The sequence below is a fragment of the Periophthalmus magnuspinnatus genome, chromosome 3 (assembly GCF_009829125.3).
Source record: "Periophthalmus magnuspinnatus isolate fPerMag1 chromosome 3, fPerMag1.2.pri, whole genome shotgun sequence".
In the NCBI taxonomy this organism is placed as follows: domain Eukaryota; kingdom Metazoa; phylum Chordata; class Actinopteri; order Gobiiformes; family Gobiidae; genus Periophthalmus; species Periophthalmus magnuspinnatus.
In genome coordinates, this window is record NC_047128.1 from 32,168,753 (window position 1) to 32,186,057 (window position 17,305).

At 37.0% G+C, this 17,305-nt stretch overlaps 1 protein-coding gene across 1 annotated transcript in view; it reads left to right on the plus strand.

Moving 5' to 3' along the window:
* The first annotated feature begins 17 nt into the window (after positions 1–17).
* Positions 18–17,305, plus strand: part of LOC117393894 (hexokinase-1-like) — a 24,508-nt gene continuing 7,220 nt past the window's right edge. Inside the window, exons 1-32 of the mRNA XM_055229953.1 lie at positions 18–111; positions 384–546; positions 640–797; positions 868–990; positions 1,105–1,200; positions 1,601–1,700; positions 1,777–1,960; positions 2,035–2,190; positions 2,261–2,488; positions 2,953–3,094; positions 3,164–3,296; positions 3,547–3,698; positions 3,784–3,903; positions 4,269–4,364; positions 4,460–4,559; positions 4,641–4,726; positions 4,796–4,956; positions 5,007–5,180; positions 5,267–5,354; positions 5,636–5,781; positions 5,850–5,972; positions 7,040–7,129; positions 7,532–7,583; positions 9,147–9,254; positions 12,449–12,611; positions 13,466–13,614; positions 14,032–14,151; positions 14,242–14,337; positions 14,425–14,524; positions 14,858–15,041; positions 15,578–15,733; positions 15,804–15,891. Of these exons, the coding sequence (XP_055085928.1) occupies positions 34–111; positions 384–546; positions 640–797; positions 868–990; positions 1,105–1,200; positions 1,601–1,700; positions 1,777–1,960; positions 2,035–2,190; positions 2,261–2,488; positions 2,953–3,094; positions 3,164–3,296; positions 3,547–3,698; positions 3,784–3,903; positions 4,269–4,364; positions 4,460–4,559; positions 4,641–4,726; positions 4,796–4,956; positions 5,007–5,180; positions 5,267–5,354; positions 5,636–5,781; positions 5,850–5,972; positions 7,040–7,129; positions 7,532–7,583; positions 9,147–9,254; positions 12,449–12,611; positions 13,466–13,614; positions 14,032–14,151; positions 14,242–14,337; positions 14,425–14,524; positions 14,858–15,041; positions 15,578–15,733; positions 15,804–15,891 (4,113 nt within the window). The 5' untranslated portion in view covers positions 18–33. The remainder of the gene's footprint in view (positions 112–383; positions 547–639; positions 798–867; positions 991–1,104; positions 1,201–1,600; positions 1,701–1,776; positions 1,961–2,034; positions 2,191–2,260; positions 2,489–2,952; positions 3,095–3,163; positions 3,297–3,546; positions 3,699–3,783; positions 3,904–4,268; positions 4,365–4,459; positions 4,560–4,640; positions 4,727–4,795; positions 4,957–5,006; positions 5,181–5,266; positions 5,355–5,635; positions 5,782–5,849; positions 5,973–7,039; positions 7,130–7,531; positions 7,584–9,146; positions 9,255–12,448; positions 12,612–13,465; positions 13,615–14,031; positions 14,152–14,241; positions 14,338–14,424; positions 14,525–14,857; positions 15,042–15,577; positions 15,734–15,803; positions 15,892–17,305) is intronic.

Below are 17,305 nucleotides of genomic sequence, written 5' to 3' on the forward strand. Positions count from 1 at the left end.
ATTTTATAGGTTTTTTGTTTGTTTTTTTCTTTTATGCATTATACCACCATGTTGGCTGCGCATTTAATTGCCTTTTACCTTTCCAAACCTCAGGAGAGCCCCATAAGTAAGGTAAGATTGCCATGTGACTACTGCATGTCCTGAAACCAATACAAACAAATGCAAATTCTCCAAAAAAAGTACTGGAGACAATGCTGATTTTAGGAGGTGGAGATCACAAGATCACATTTGACCTGCAAACACCTTTCCTGTTTTCATCTAAAAGATAAAGGAGACAATCTAGTGACTTCAATGAGCTCATGTAGATCATTTACAGTTTATCAAATGGAGCTGAAAAGCAAATGTTTTGACCACACTCTTTATGTGATCTTACTTTATTTTAGGTGGATGGGTTTCTTCGGGCTATGTGTCTGCGAGAAGATCAATTACAGATTATCTCAGTACTGTTTGAGGCTGAAATGAAAAAAGGGCTTTCATCAAAAAGCAGAGCTGTAGCTGCAGTGAAGATGCTCCCAACGCATGTGTGTGCCTCTCCCAATAGATCAGGTGTCTTATATTAATCATTTAACATCTGCATTATTGGCCACATTCTTTTTATTTATGAAGTTGGTGATTACAAAAAATGCACTTTTATTCCAGAGAATGGACAGTTTTTGGCCTTGGATTTAGGTGAATCATATTTTAAAGTGCAACAGATTAAAATTAGAGATGCAGTCGACTGTAGACATAAAGAGGTGAAAATACAAGAGAAAATAGTTCCAATTTCAAAACAGCTTCTAAATGGCAGAGCAGATGAGGTGAGCAAAGAGAAACATTAATCATTAGATGACAGCATAATAATGCTATATATATTTTTTTTTTCTTTAGTTATTTAACTTTGTTTCAAGATCCTTAAAACAATTTATGTATGAGAAAAACATAAGTTTTGTGAGGAAACATCCTCTGGCCTTCACATTCTCTTTTCCTTGCGAACAACCCACCTTAAACGAGGTAAAACTCCTTTATTTTGCACTTACACCAAAATAATATAAACTGTTTCTGATCTTTTAACAATGTATGTTTTTTTCTCTGTTCCTCAACTCAACTTTTAGTTTTTCTTCCCAGGGATTCTTAGTAAACTGGACTAAAAATGTCAGGACTCCAGGCCTTCAAGGAAAAGATGTTGCTCTTGCTCTGAAAGCTGCAATAGAAAGAACAGGGGTAAGTGTTTTTTTTGTTTTTTTTGTTTGTTTGTTTTATTTGGTACAAACAGAACTGGCATTGATTTTAGCAAGTTCAAATAACTCAACAATCAATAATCACTAATGGCTGAGTGTTCTATTATTTCAAGCACATAACCTTCTCTCTGGGCTTTACCGTAGACCTGCACATTGGTCGTGGTAAACCACCCCCAATGGAGTTGACCCTTGGCAATTGGAATGTCTTGCTCAAGAAAAAAAAATGCAGAATGACCTGGTTGTTGCCCAATGAGCCTTTGGTGGTCACAAAGTGCATGTATAAAGCTCAATGAGTGATAAATTCCCCTGTTTTTTCTATCCACGTTGCAACTCTTGATGGTATTGGTTTTACTAAAAATCACAGACTTACTTGACCATTGCAGGGTATGGATATAGACATTGTTGCACTGGTGAATGATTCTGTTGCAACTATGATGACATGTAGATTTGATGATCCCCAGTGTGATGTTGGACTCATAATTGGTTAGTAGTTTTCTGTTAATTTGTAGTTGCGTTTATAATTGTGTTATGAGTAGTGTATTAAACGTTGTGTTCATAGGATCAGGCACAAATGCATCTTACATGGAGGAGCTGCGTCACATTGATTTAGTGGAAGGAGACGAGGGCCGGATGTGCATTAACACTGAGTGGGGAGCATTTGGAGATGATGGAGTTTTGGACAACTATATAACTGATTTTGACAGAGAGATTGATGCAGCATCCACCAATCCTGGAAAACAAAGGTTAAGAATAAGAATAATAAATGATGAACCACACTGCTAAAATCCTGTTATAACTTTCTGTTAAACATGCATAGCTTTGAAAAGATGGTTAGCAGTTTATACCTGGGGGAGCTGGTGAGACTGGCTGTATTAAAAATGGCCAAACAGGGACTTCTGTTTCAAGGATCTGTGTCAAATGCTCTGAAAACCAAAGGGCAGATCACCACAACACATGTAGCTGCCATAGAGGAGTAAGTTTTGATTATTTTACACTTGTTTAGATTTAGATGGGTCATTTAATTAATGTAATATATTCCACAGTGTTCAAAGAGGGCTTCAAAACACTAGAGATATCCTCATGGGCCTGGGCTTAACACCCTCTGATGAAGATTGCATAGCTGTTCAGCATGTCAGCACTATAGTAACCAACAGGTCCTCCAGTCTAGTGGCTGCATGTCTGGTGGCTATCTTGGTTCGGATCAAACAAAACAGAAGATCGACTCACATTACTGTAGGTGTGGATGGTGAACTGTACAGAAGGCATCCACAGTAAGTATAATCTGGGATCCGCCACCTGCGTCTCTCTGTGGAAATGCAATTAATATAAATAATAACATAAGTTCTCTATAGTGCTATATATAGTACAAACCTGAAATGTTCCACAGTGTGGCATTTAACTTAACTTACAGGTAGTGAAGACATGAAAAATATGCATTATTACTGTGAGCAGGATTGCTTTTCCATAGATCTGACTAAATGTAATATCATACATTGTGTAAGATTTCAGGCAAATTAATAACATCTCTGCAGAAACAAGACAATGTCAGACCCTGTACATAGTGCAGCTTTAATTATTATATAAATTGATATAAGGAAAAATTAAGTACCTTAAGCAAACCTTAGTTGATCCTCTATCCCAATGTAATGATCAAAATAATTCTACTGACATTTAGTTGCAAGACTCAACCACTAGAGGTCATTAAATGTTTACCCTGAAGTCAATTCATTTTCAGATACTCCAAACGTCTCCAGGGGGCAGTACAGAGGTTGATGCCTGAGTTATGTGTCAAGTTTGTGACCTCTCCTTGTGGCACTGGCACAGGGGCTGCTCTGATCACAGTGGGAGCTGAGCAAGCTGCATGGAAAAGGCAACAGGTGAGTTTGTACCATTGAGTCCATCATCAACAATAATAACACAATTTTTACACTTTTATTCTCTGAAAGGTTGATGAAACGGTTCGTCTATTTAAACTAAGCCAAGAGCAGCTTTTATTGGTAAAGTCCAACATGAGGGCGGTGCTTGAATCTGAAATGAATATGTTGCCCTCATTTGTTTATCATTTATCAAATGGTACAGGTAAGAAAATCCAGTAACACTTTATGATAAATACATCTTAATCAGCCATAATAAAGCACAAAGAAAGACGTAATTAGGGGGTTAGGGGATTTAGAAGTAATTATTGACCCTGAATCAGTTATAATTGATATAAATTATTCACTCATTATTATTTAAGTCTTTCTTCCTGCTTTATTAAGGCTGTAAATGATGCAGTATAAAATGTTACCAAATCTCAATAATTACTTGTGAGTTTAAACTTTATATTCAGAGTCAGGTCAGTATCTTGGTTTGGAGCTGGAGGAAACACGTGTCAGGGCTGTGCTGTTGAACATCAGAAATGGTCAGCCTCTACACCACACAAACCTTCACCACAAGATCTATGAAGTTCCCCTGCAGCGACTGCACACAGGTGCAGAGGAGGTTGGGTACTCATCAGATCTGCAAAATATGCCATTGTCCTATAGTATCGCTTTAAATTTGATTAATATATTTGTTTTTGTTGCAGTATTTTGACCATGTAGCTCAATGTATTTCTGACTTTCTGGATTTTGTTGGAAAGAAAAACACTTGTCTCCCAGCAGCCCTCACGGTCTCATTTCCTTGTGAGCAAACAGCAACTGACAAGGTAAAAATTTACTTAAACGTGTAAGTTTTGTGGTTGGAGTGCCCGCTGTCTGCTTCTCTATTGAGATGTTATTGCTTTGCCTGGAATGTCCCCCAGTATGATTATTAAACTTATCAGTGTCCATAGAGACAAATGGGTGACACCATCAAGCCAAGCTACAGGTCAGATCTGTGGAAAAGTGACTCTGCTCAAAGTAACAACACAATCCATGTTTTTCAAGGTATTTCTTAGCAATAATTGCAAAATGCAAAATAGATATGTTTAATGGTATACTGAGGAACATTATGGGCAAAGAAATAATAAGAAATAAGTGCACCTTTAAGCACTTAAGAATATATTTATCTGTAACCTGCACGTTTATGCAGGGCACTGTGTTGAACTGGTCCAGATGTGTTAAGGCCACGGACTGTGAGAGGCAGGACGTTGTCACCATGCTGAGAGAGGCCATAGACAGACACGGTGTGAGTTACACAAGGACACAGGGTTTGGTCAAAGATATTTGGGTCAGATGTTTGTTTTTGTTTTTTTAATTGCTAAAAACACTTATTTTTCATAGACTTTTGACTTGGACATAGTGGCAGTTGTGAATGACACTGTGGGGACCATGATATCCTGTGCTTATGATGATCCTCAGTGTGAAGTTGGACTGATTGTTGGTATAAAACCATTTTCAACCAACAATGTTTTACATGTTTTATGAGCATATTTTAAGTGCATCATTGGCGTGTGTTTTAAAGGAACTGGGGTCAATATTTGTTACATGGAGGAGTTGAAGAACATTAAAAATGCATTTAGAAAGGAAGTCTTCACAGAAAATAAAGAGGTAATGGGAAATACGTATTTTAAAACACTTCCTGGTTGCAGAAGTTATCTGCTTGTGACACTTTTACAGAGTGATATAAGGTGTGCAGAAGAAACAGGAGAGGCAAGTAAGCAGAGGATGTGTATAAACACAGAGTGTGGACGACTTGGGGAAAATGGCTCCCTTAATGACATTATAACACCTTATGACATTCAGGTGGATTTAGACTCACTACACCCTGGAAAACAACGGTATAAAACATAACATGGAGAAAATAGAGATCCAAACTAAAATATTAAAGCTCTTATTTGTGTTTCAGATTTGAGAAGTTGACCGGCGGGTTATACTTGGGGGAGGTTGTTCGTCAGGTTCTGCTGGATTTGACAAGGAGGGGTCTTCTCTTCAAAGGTCATGAGAATATTGCTTTGCAAACACCTGGGTTGTTCCACATTAGCTGTCTGTCGCAAATAGAGAGGTAAAACACAATAAAAACGATGTGAATGTGCATGTGAGTTTCAAGAAACTTAAGAGGTCACTGAAAATGTAGTGTTGTGCCCCTAGTGGCCGTGTTGGATTGTTACAGGTCAGGTCTATTCTCCAGCAGCTGGGAATCGAAAGCAGTTGTGATGACAGTGTTCTTTTTAAAGAGGTAAATTATACTGAATACGTGTGTAAAAGTCAAGACTTCATTGTTCCGAAAAGAAGACAAAGATCATAAAGAAATGAAATGGCTGAAATTATAGGAAGAAGGAATCATTAACAAACTTTATAACTTTGTATAATTGACCTTTGTCATTATAAAACATTGCTGACCACAAATGTAATGTAACCTAACCCTAACCATTTTGTAAGACACTGGTGAGATCATACTGGCAAACTATGGCTGCAACAGTTTCCTGCAATCATGATAGTGGCTTTTTTGTTGAGCAGGTGTGTTGTGCTGTGACATGTCGCGCAGCTCAGCTCTGTGGAGCGGCGCTCGCTGCTGTAGTTGATAAGATGAGAGAGAATCGAACAAGGGACAGTTTAAACATTACTGTGGCAGCACATGGAGAACTTTACAAAATACATCCTCAGTGAGTCTGTTTATTTAAAATGTGCAAAATTTTACTCAAGTAGTCACTAATGTATTTGTTTTTTATAGATTCTCTAGAATCCTCAAAGAGACAGTGAAAAGGCTCGCTCCTCAGTGCGCAGTGACCTTTATGACCTCAGAAGAAGAAACTGGGAAAGGAGCTGCTCTCATTGCAGCAACAGCAAGACAGAAGTCAGAACAATGAAATACCACCTCACCTCTCATGAACTGTTATAAATGTACACGTTACTATACATGTCTAGATCCTGATTGTAAGCAGACTTGGGTGGCAGTTCTGTCCAAATCTTCTGTGCATTCTGCCATTGTTTTCTTGAGCACTGTGCCTCTAGTGAATGAATGTGTGTGAATTGACAATTTTCCAGGATATTTAATGTTTAATTAAACAGGAATCTGTTTAAATAATGACAAATCTTAGCAGAGGCCAAGAGAAAGAGGAATGTTGACCTTTTTTTGGAAAAAATAATAAAGCTCTGTTCATGCACGGGCTTGTGATGCCTGGCTGTCTGTCTTAACTAAATGCACAAAGCGCGCTGCAAGGTTATGTCTGTGCCTCTGTCTATCGACATTATTTTGGCCATTGGCTTTGATTCTTGGTGGTTGACACAATGTATTTTACATAACTGGTAAACTCTTAATAATCTTGTGAGAAAAGCCTTGCCTTTTCAATTGTAAATGATATGGAAAAATTGTTGAAATTATAGCTAAAGACACATTTATGTGAAGTAACATTATGAAAATAAATACACACAGTAGTACTAAACCCAAAAGAGGGAACAAAATTATAAATAAGGCCTGTATGAAGTATTTATAAAGAGATTAAGGTATAACTTTGTGCTTAGTGGTGTCATGTGAACTAGCGTCTAATCTGACTGGGATTAGGATGTGACTATGCAACAATCCCAGAGCACTGTCACTTACCCATAATCCCACACTGTCCCACAATGACCTGCTCCAGTTTAGCCACTAGGACTCACTGTGGCAGCCTCTCTGTTACTGGACCTAGAAATATTCAACCTGGAGTTAATCATATACGCAATGCATATCATAAATCATATAAAGAAATTGTAAAGTCTTGTAAACTAAAGTATTTTTGGCAGTGTGACTGTGGGAGACTGAGTGGGATTTTGTCTTTGTCTTCTTGCATCAATAAGAGCTTTGATAGAAATGGTAAGCAGTCCGTGGACACTGTAGACTGAAAACATTTTTAGGTAAATTTCTGTATTTTTATTTAATTATAGATTTAGAAGAAACCTGAGCACAATCTTCAAATCATCACTGCGGAACGTGAAATGGATTCAGATGAGGACATGGATGTCTTCTCAGAAAAGGTAATAGTTTAGGGTACCTTAATGTATTCTAATGCAAATACATGGATTTATAGTGACAATGGTAAAATCTATATTTTTAAAGCAAAGAAATACCACATTCATAATCTTAAGGATCTTTCAGACAGAGATCATTTGTTTTCCTATCAGCTGTATATCACAATGTGTACATTTGTGAATGTTTTTTTTATTTGAATATCAGGCAGATTATTGCCAAAATGCTACAAAAAGAGATGATTAACAAGAAAAAAGGGCCAAAATTATATTGCACAATTTCAAACAATTATGAAGTAATGTGAGTAATTTTGCAGGCCTTTCATGTTATCTAGTTAAATCTCAGTTAACTCATTGCAAACCTGTTTTAGCACATTGCTGACGAATTCCAAAAATATCTTGTCAATCCAGAGACAACATTCTCACACTGCTACAAGATTTTGTTTACATCATCCTCAATTTGGTAGCAGAATTACTAATTAGTGACCCAGAAGTCATTTATTCTTCTGACACGTGGGGTGCGACAGCCGCGCTCACAGCTTCTGTTTGTGTTTGAGCAGGTGGTCAGCTGTTGAGACCCTCTAATTATCTCAAGTGTCATGACACAAAACAAGGAACCTCAGCCTGGTGTTTTTCACAGACCAATATAATGCTTATTGTCTTCTTGAGTATTACTGCTGGTTTGTTTTAAGGCGGTGGGCAGGGCGCAAAATACTTTAGTGATTGTATTGATATTATTGATTATGTATCAGTCTCCTTCAAAAATAACAAAACTGGTAGTGCAGTTTATTATTTCTTAAACCTTTGACAAAAACAAAGCCTAAAAAGTGACTATTGAAAAATGGGTGAAATTAACTGAATATTTTGGCCAAATGGAATTCTGTCTGGAAACTTCAGCCTAATTTGTGGCTGACCTTTTTTTCTGATCCAAAGGAATAGACTTTCCGAAAAGAATGATATTAAAAGTTTGAAAGCTTGCTAGGGAATAATCAGCTACGTGGCAACTATTGACCACAATACCTATGATTTTATTTCAAATCTGTTTCTGAAACTTTACAAACCTCAACGTCGCCTTTAAACTCTTAATGTTTGAATTGGAAGACTATGCGAAAAATGAATGGAAATTTACTTTCAGGACCTGAGCAGCTGTCACTGTTGAGCTTCATTCACTCACCATAAACTGTTTCTCTAAAAAAAATACATAAATAAATAAATACAAATATTTAAAAATACATAAATACAAATATAAATAGATAAGTAGATAAATAAATAAATAAATAGTTGCTCTAAACTATAAATAAGACTATAACTATAGATAAGATTTATATATATATATATATATATATATATATATATATATATATATATATATATATATATATATATATATATATATATATATATATATATATATATATATATATAAAATAAGCAAATAAATAAATAAATTGTTGCTCTAAACTATAAATAAGCTTTAGCCTGACACATTCGTCAATTGGCCCTATGTTAAACTCTCCATTTTAAATATTTTTAAGTAAAAGAAATCTATACTTTCAGGAGACTTTGTTATATCTTTACTGAGTTCATACATCTCTAATCAATATCTTAATTAGGCTATATAACATTTGACTAATGCAGTCGAGCCTATTTACGAGCCACATCCTGTAGTGACTAACTTTGTGCCACGAGCGTACGTGATAAGAGCCACTTTACGTTGAGCCGTTGCTTCACCTCCGGCTTCCTCGTGGTTCGTACGTCCTCCATCACCGCGGAGCAGCCAATCACAGCGCAGAGTCAGACAGTTTGACCAATCAGCGCGTAGATCGTAAACAGGGCTCGGCTTCTGCGCTTTACCCGCCTCTCCATGCGTCTCCTGCGGCTAAACTTTACTGTCCCATTCGTGCTTCCTGACTCCACTCACATGCGCTGACAAGGAAGAGCCGGAGAGTAGGTTTTAATCCGCGATAATTTGGAGTTTTTGTATATTTTTTGGTGAGATTTACGGTCATTTTTATGCACAAAGTAGAGACAGAAAAGTTTGCGTGCGTCTGTGTATGAGTACGTAACCAGGATGATCGCTGCCCAGCTACTAGCTTATTACTTCACTGAACTCAAGGATGACCAGGTTAAAAGGGTAAGACTTCATTTTTCTTTCAAAATAAGTGTCTGTATGAATGTTTTTTTAAAAGGTCACACTGAAGAAGCCATGCGGTCCAAAACGATGTAGAGGTCAGGGAGTTGCTTGACTGGACTGAACCATTTCCTTATTGTGTTTAGATTGTACTTTTGGATTATCTGGGCCAGGAAACAGAGTTAAGGATACCGACCTGCTTCACTAGGATTTAAATAAACTGGTCAGTAGGACGTGACTGTGCAAATGTGAGCTGTGAAAGTAGTAGGTTAAGTACATGATGTAATCAACGTGGAAGTCAGGGATGAAAAGAAGCTCAGGGGAAAGTGATGGACTGAATGGGACAGTGCAGGCTGTTACAGGGTCACAATCGAGCTAATAGTGGTATTCTTTTAGTTTTGTTTGTCTTGGTATAATGTTTGTCTTATCATATGTGCTATATTGAAGTTGTTGACTATCAGTGATCCCTCTTGCAATGTGTCTGTGGATGAAACTTGAGCTTCTCCAGTCCCTCAGCAGTGGCCTACTTCCAGGTATAACTGTCATATAAGGTGATATTATCAACAACCCTTCTCTATTGTGTGAATTGTAATTACTTGATCTTCGTAACCTTCATAAATGTGGTTATTCTAGTCACATTTGGAAGTTAGGTTATCTTTTAGTGGAAACATTGTTCTGCCAAAGACGTCTGGTTCCTTTAAAACCAATTTCTGATGAGGTCACACTCACGCAGTTGCAGCATCACAGGGTTTTTCTCTCTGTAGTTGAGTAACCACATGGTCTTTCCGACTTCTTTCTTCTCCTTCTTTTGGACTCAAATGTCATGCTTAAGACTTGCCTTACTTAGTTTGCCACAGTTCAGGTGTAGACTTTATTTAAGCCTAGTTCTGGTTTAGTCCAGGCTTAGTTGCAGGTTTATTAACAGTTTATTAGCAGTTTTCAGGCTGCGATAATGTCGTATTCTCATATGGAGGGCAAGAGCCATTTTTTTTAACAGACTTTGCCATGAAATATTCAAAAGGTAAATTCACAAATGTTGAATCTGGTCATTTCTGTTAGTGACTAGTGATCAAGAACTCACTGTATTACAGCAAAAACCCACATTTTAACAGTTAATTTTGACTGCTCCCATCTGTATTATATATTACTGGCTTATAGAAAACTGTGAGATCAGCTGAAACCCAGCAGGGTGTGTTCAATGTAACCTTAAACAAACTTGCTCCATGGGAGAAATGACTTTGATACAATAAAACTGTTGGTAACAAACAGCAAACTGAATAGTAATAGAATATAAAATGTAATTAATAAATATGAGGGATCAATTTATTGCCTAAGTAAAATAAGTGGAATACAATATAATTTTGTATAATAGTAAGTGAGTGGGTAAATGTAGCCTTCTTATTTGACTAAATCTCTCACTCTGCACTACTGTCTTTTCCTCTCTCCTCCCTGTCCTATTTCAGGGAGGAGAGAGGCCATGTGACCTAAGGTGAGCAAAGGAGGACTTACACACAAATAGACTGCTGAACACTTCCACGCGTGTAGCTGCTGAGGAGACTGTGAAAGAGCTGCTTGTTCACTGATGTAGAGACTTATGCTTAAGATTAAAACACTGATGTTAGTGTGCCGATTGTACGTGTCATGACAGGTTTAGGAAAAACTTGCATGTTCAATAACTTAAATGTCCTTGAATGTGCTTTCTCCGTACTTCCTGCTGCTTCCCTGTCTGCTTTGCCCTGTAGCACTCAGTTGGGCTAAATGCTAAATGAAGGTGTAAATTAGAGCGCAGGACAGTATTTTTCCACATGGCTTTGAGGTGTATGTGCACACACAAGCATCGGGTTTCAGGTCCCCCGAACACGTCACACTGAGGAGAACAGTGCATTGTCAATGGAGGAATGCAAACAAAAAAGACAGATGCAGAGTGGAGGGGGCTGAGGAGGCCACAGTGAAGGAGGCGTGCTGTAGACAGGAGAAAGCTGCGTGTGAGATGTGTTGACAGAACAACACAGCCTTTACACACATATTGTTGTAACATACACACACACCCTATTCATATAAACACCAGTGTATCCACAGACAACAAAACCAGAAACTGCACTATTGGCAGTAAAAAGGTAGAAAGATGAAAGATTTTTATTTTTATTTTGATATCAAAACAGTTGTTAGAAAGTGAGAGTGAGGGGTGCACATGATCTGAGATAAAAATATCTGCTCTCAACACATTTTGGTGACCTCCGCAATGTGTTTAACACTTTACTACATTACACATGTGTAAAACATAGATATAAAATAGTAACTAGTAACACTTACCCACGTGTGTTGAGACCATGTTGTTGCTTGTTATTGTAAGGAAGCTGTAATTTCCACTTCTTAAGAGAAAAAAAATTAACATATGTTCCAATTTAAATAATTACGCCAGTCAAATGGAGCATAGGTAAAGCATTACATTGTACTCTTAACATTTAGACTGAATATAAGGAATGTAACACCTCCTATATGATTACTGACTGTAGCAGCTGACATATGATGTTGACGTGTCTAGGCTTGCTACAACCAAATATTTACTCTGTTTTTCAGATTGTAATTTGAGCTGTTACATGTTAAGCTTGTTTCAAATGCCCTGGTACTCTTGGTAAAACCTTTCCCAAGTTACAGGTTTTTGAGGAAACACAGTTCATTTGTTATTAGTTACCAAAACAAGAAGTACAGAATTCCTGTTTATCAGTTACACAAGATTCAACTGTACTTGCTTAAAGACTTGCACCTAGGAGTAACTCTTTTGTGTTATTATGTCCACTATATTTAGTTTCTTAAATGTTGATTTGGCTCAAACGTTTCTAATATACTATTTTCAGTTTCATAGTTTGTAAAGAGTAAGATAAGTAATGCTGATAGAATGTTGCTGCATCAAAGTCCCTTTAGTTATGGGTGTGATAGTAAATCTTTATTAATTTACACATAGTTACATCCACAGCCACAATATAAATCATATCATGCTATGATGCATTTTGAGAAATCATATGTCCCTGAGCTTATGACTAATGAATTGCAGTTAGCAGTTACGTTTATTACATTTAAAGAGCATTTTACAACCAAATGTTCCTGACTGTATCAGTGGGACTGTGATACTCTATGTAAATTAGATTCAAATATATGAGAGTGTAAACGGTAGCATATACGTTGTCTTATTTCAGATTGACAAGTACCTGTACTCCATGCGCTTCTCTGATGAGACGCTGTTGGACATCACACAGAGGTTTCGCAGGGAGCTGGTCAAAGGACTAGGACGGGACACTAATCCCACGGCTGCCCTGAAGATGCTGCCAACATTTGTGCACTCAATCCCAGATGGATCAGGTTTGTACCTCTGAGCCTTCCACGAAAGTGCCAACTTCAGTGATTAATAATTTAAATAAGAATGGAAAATAGTGCTGACAACAAATAAATTACAAAACAGTCCATGTGCTGAGAGAAGGGGTATTACTTGCACAGAGCAGTAATTACATCAAAATATTACAGGAAATGTATAAATGTTTGTGATTTTTATTTTAAAAAATCTATTTTGTCTGTAAATATTCTCTGGGGATTTCATAAAGTTACATCCCTTTTGCGTCCTGTCGGTTAAATTTGATACATACCTTATATTCCATCTTTTTAATTAAATTCCTCAACATAATGATTAATCAAAAAATGTCACCTTTAGCTAAATTATTTGTATGTTGCAACCATAACAGACATAATAAATATCTTGTAACTAACTCATCAGCAACAGTAACAGTAAGTTGCTTAGTCATAGTTAGGTGACAAATATTTGTCCAGTAATATTAATGAACTGACGTTGAGCTTTATCTGTGTTAAAGGGTGAGGTAACGAACTTCAAGAAGTTAAGCACACAAGACTGTACTGTAGTTTATGCACAGTATTTTATCCAGTGGTAACATAATTGGGCACAACTGGTCTCACTATATTTGTGGAAAGATTTGATAAGCAAAGATTGGCCTTGGCAGCGCATTGGGGTATATGATTTTTTAAAAACTGCTAAGGATAACCTCTGAGAAAACTTATGCTTTCAAATGAATCGTCTGGGTCATTTCCCCTTGATGTTGTGGTTTAGTAATGTTGTTGTGCAGCAGTAAGTGACAGCTAGACACTGATCATTAAGATTTGAAGGTGCTTCATCGATAATATTTTTCCATGTTTTGTTCAATCAGAAAAGGGAGATTTCATTGCATTGGATTTGGGCGGAAGTAACTTCAGGATCCTCCGTGTAAAAGTGAGCCACGAAAAGAAACAGACTGTTCAAATGGAGAGTGAAGTCTATGACACACCTGAAGATATTATTCACGGGACAGGACAAAGGGTAGGTTTATTAAACATCTTATTTAAAGGTGCACTATATACATTTTCTGCTGGAGGGTACACCACTTGCTTGTCTTTTGAAGATGTTATTATTTTGCCTTAGTGGAATGTTTCACAAAATGACATAGAATTAGAGGTGATTTTATTGCTGAATAGTATTTTGAAAAACATGCATTCTTACTTTGAGCATGGTTGCCTCACTTCACTGAAATGATCTGTAACTTTCCTTGGTCTTGTTACCTGCTAGTCTCCGTCGAAATGAGAATTTAATGCCACGCTGTGTCTCCATGAAACTGTAATTGCTTTGGCTGGAATGTTCCAAACAGGTGGTGGTCCCTCCATTAGAAAAGTTACACAGTTCACCTGATGTCTTTCCAGCTGGTACCGTTCATAATTACATTGACTTTTGTTATTGTAGCTGTTTGACCATGTGGCAGAGTGTCTCGGTGACTTTATGGAGAAACACAAGATCAAAGACAAGAAGCTGCCCGTCGGATTCACATTCTCCTTCCCCTGCCAACAAACTAAACTAGATGAGGTAATGGGCCACGCTTTTAAAATATATTTGATCAATCCTATGCAATTCTTGAGAAACATTATGAAAATGCCTCTTTGACTTCTTTTTCAGGGGTATCTTCTAACTTGGACAAAGCGCTTCAAAGCCAGTGGTGTAGAGGGAATGGATGTTGTTCAGTTGTTAAATAAAGCTATTAAAAAACGTGGGGTAAGTATTTTTCTCCATACCTCTATTTGTTAGTATTTTACCCCATAAGTTTTTGTTTTTCAAACTGTTTGTGTTGTAATATCCCAGGACTATAACGCAGACATTATGGCAGTAGTAAATGATACTGTGGGAACGATGATGACGTGCGGATTTGATGACCAACGCTGCGAAGTTGGAATTATTATTGGTAAAGTGAATATTAAACATTCAGCACCAGAAAAGTTACATAATGTACATTTAAAAATTAATAAAGTTTAAAAAATGCCAAATCAGTACAGTATTTGCAAAGACAGTTTAAAATGCAGTATGTATGGAGGAGCATTAACAAGAATTGCACAAGTAATGCATAATATAATCACAAATGTTTTAAATATATAAAGTAATTTATTGTTATTCTGTTAATTATAATCACTATCTGCATAAGCTGTACCTGACAAAGACTGGAGCTAACTGTATAAATAAACTGTGACAGAATATTAGTCACAAACATCAGTTCTGTAATGTTTTTTTCTGTCTTCAGGTACAGGCACTAATGCGTGTTACATGGAGGAGCTGCGTCACATTGAGCTGGTGGAGGGGGACGAGGGCCGGATGTGTGTGAACACCGAGTGGGGAGCTTTTGGAGACGACGGCCGACTGGAGGACATCAGGACCGAGTTTGACAGAGAGATAGATAGAGGCTCGCTGAACCCCGGCAAACAACTGTACGTTCTTATTTAGCATAGCGTTTGTTTTAAAGGCCAATGCTTTGCTAAATGACTTTTCAGAGTTTTCAACCGTGTTATAATGTTGTGTCACCTTCAATAATTTTCTCCGCCTCAGCCTTCAGTGGGCAGAACATTCTCTCCCTCAAGACCATCAATCAGCGTATTGTAATCCATGAAGCGCCTCTGTGTATTTTAGATCCTTATATTTTCAGCCAGTTTGTTCTGATCACGTAAAGGCTCAGAATTCCCCTATTACACGGTTTAGAAATGTGGATGCTAGCTACTATTACTTTGTAGCTTCATACAAAGTTACAAAACACTTAACATTTCAATGTGCCAGGAGATGCAGTCATCCCTCTGCACCCTCCGTTGGCATTTTGTATAGAAATCATCAGTTGTCCATTATTTTAACTTATTTACTATACTTAATATACTACATTATATATGTATAATGTATATTATATACTATTATGCACAATGTAAAACCCTTAGTGATGTTAACTAAATATGAAAACAATGTAATATTTTTATAGATTTGAAAAGATGGTCAGCGGCATGTACATGGGGGAGTTGGTTCGTCTCATTCTGGTGAAGATGGCTCGAGAAGGTCTGCTGTTTGAAGGCAGGATCACACCAGAGCTGCTCACCAAAGGCAAAATAGAGACCAAGCATATCTCAGCAATGGAAAAGTAAGTGCTCATATAATAAATATGCTGACATGCTTTTACTCTTTTTGTCTTATTTTGTATTTCTCTTTAGGAACAAGGAGGGACTGTGCCGGACCAAAGAGATTTTAGTCAAACTTGGTGTTGAGCCTTCAGCAGATGACTGTATAGCTGTGCAGCATGTAAGTATTAGACCCTTTAAAGTACTGTCATCAGGAGTTCAAAATTCCATAATGGAGGCACCATTTTGAATTTCAAGGGAATAAAATGTCAGTTAGTTTGCTTTTCTATTACAAAGGATGAAAAAAAAATACTTTTTTTTGTCTAAACATTGTATTTGAGCTTCACTAAAACAGACATAGACAACTCAAGAAAACAGGTTTGGAGGAGAGTTAGCTAAACTTAAAGTAAACAAGCTCTACCTGCTCTCAGGAGAGAAGCCATTATCAATGGATCCCAGAAAATGGGACTCAGTTTGGCTACGGGGGGCTTTCATCTTAGAGAGAGCAAGTCATGTGACTGTGGACAGGTTAAATACAGGTTTGATAATAAAATGGGGTTTTAAGTAATACTTTAATGAGTAATTGGTATAATGCACTAAACTATTTATTTTCAGACTTGTACTTTTGAACCTCATTAAATACTATTTAAGAATTTTACCTACCATCATTTTGCATGTTGCACTAAAAGGTTTGCTATACACGTCACTATTTGGAGTGCAGTAACATGAACAATGAATGTATTTAAAGTCACATGAAAGTATAAACATAACTAAATTATTGATCCAGTTGCTTGACATCATGATGATAAACTTGACCAAACTAATTTAAGAAGTTATTATGAGGAATGATTTGTGTTATATTATAAATTACAAATTGAAACAAATGTATAAAAAGGGAAAATAAATTCACTTAAAGTTAAATCCCCATCATTAAACTCAATTTTAACTGTTTCTGCGGATGTGGACGTGAACTGTCCAATCAGAGCTCTCCTCCTGGAGCCGACTCTGGTTAAACTCAGGGTTAGAGGAACAAAACCTGCTCTGGACCAGGTTAAGTTCAGAGTGATTTACTGTGGTGACTGACTCTGGGTTTCTGTTAACTCTTTAAAACTGAGCTGACCTGTTTTCAGAGTTAACAGACTCTTGAGTTTGTTCTAAACCTGCTTCTTAAAACAGGGCCAATGTCTTTGAACTGGGCTGATATCACGCACATGTATCTGACTGGTTTTCATTTGTCACCCCCTTGATTTTTCATATTTAGTGATATTCTGTTGTTAATAGTAAAAGCTAACCAGTCAACCAGACAAAAAGTTTTAAGAGCAGACTTTTTGTTGCTCATCCAAGCCACTTTTTCAGTTCAAGATGCTTCTTTCAGAACTGAAGAAGCAGCTTGACTGAGCAGTGAAATGTCTTCACTCTTACAAGTTTTTGTCCGGCTGACAGATTTAACTTTTAGCTTTTACTATGGATCAGACCTGGATGACTGAGGGATTGCACAGACCTCTGTAGTTAATTCCACTTCTAGAATTGAAGCAAGTTTTTGTTTAAAAAATTAAAAGTTTCTTAGTCAAATGATAATATAATTTTATTATTTT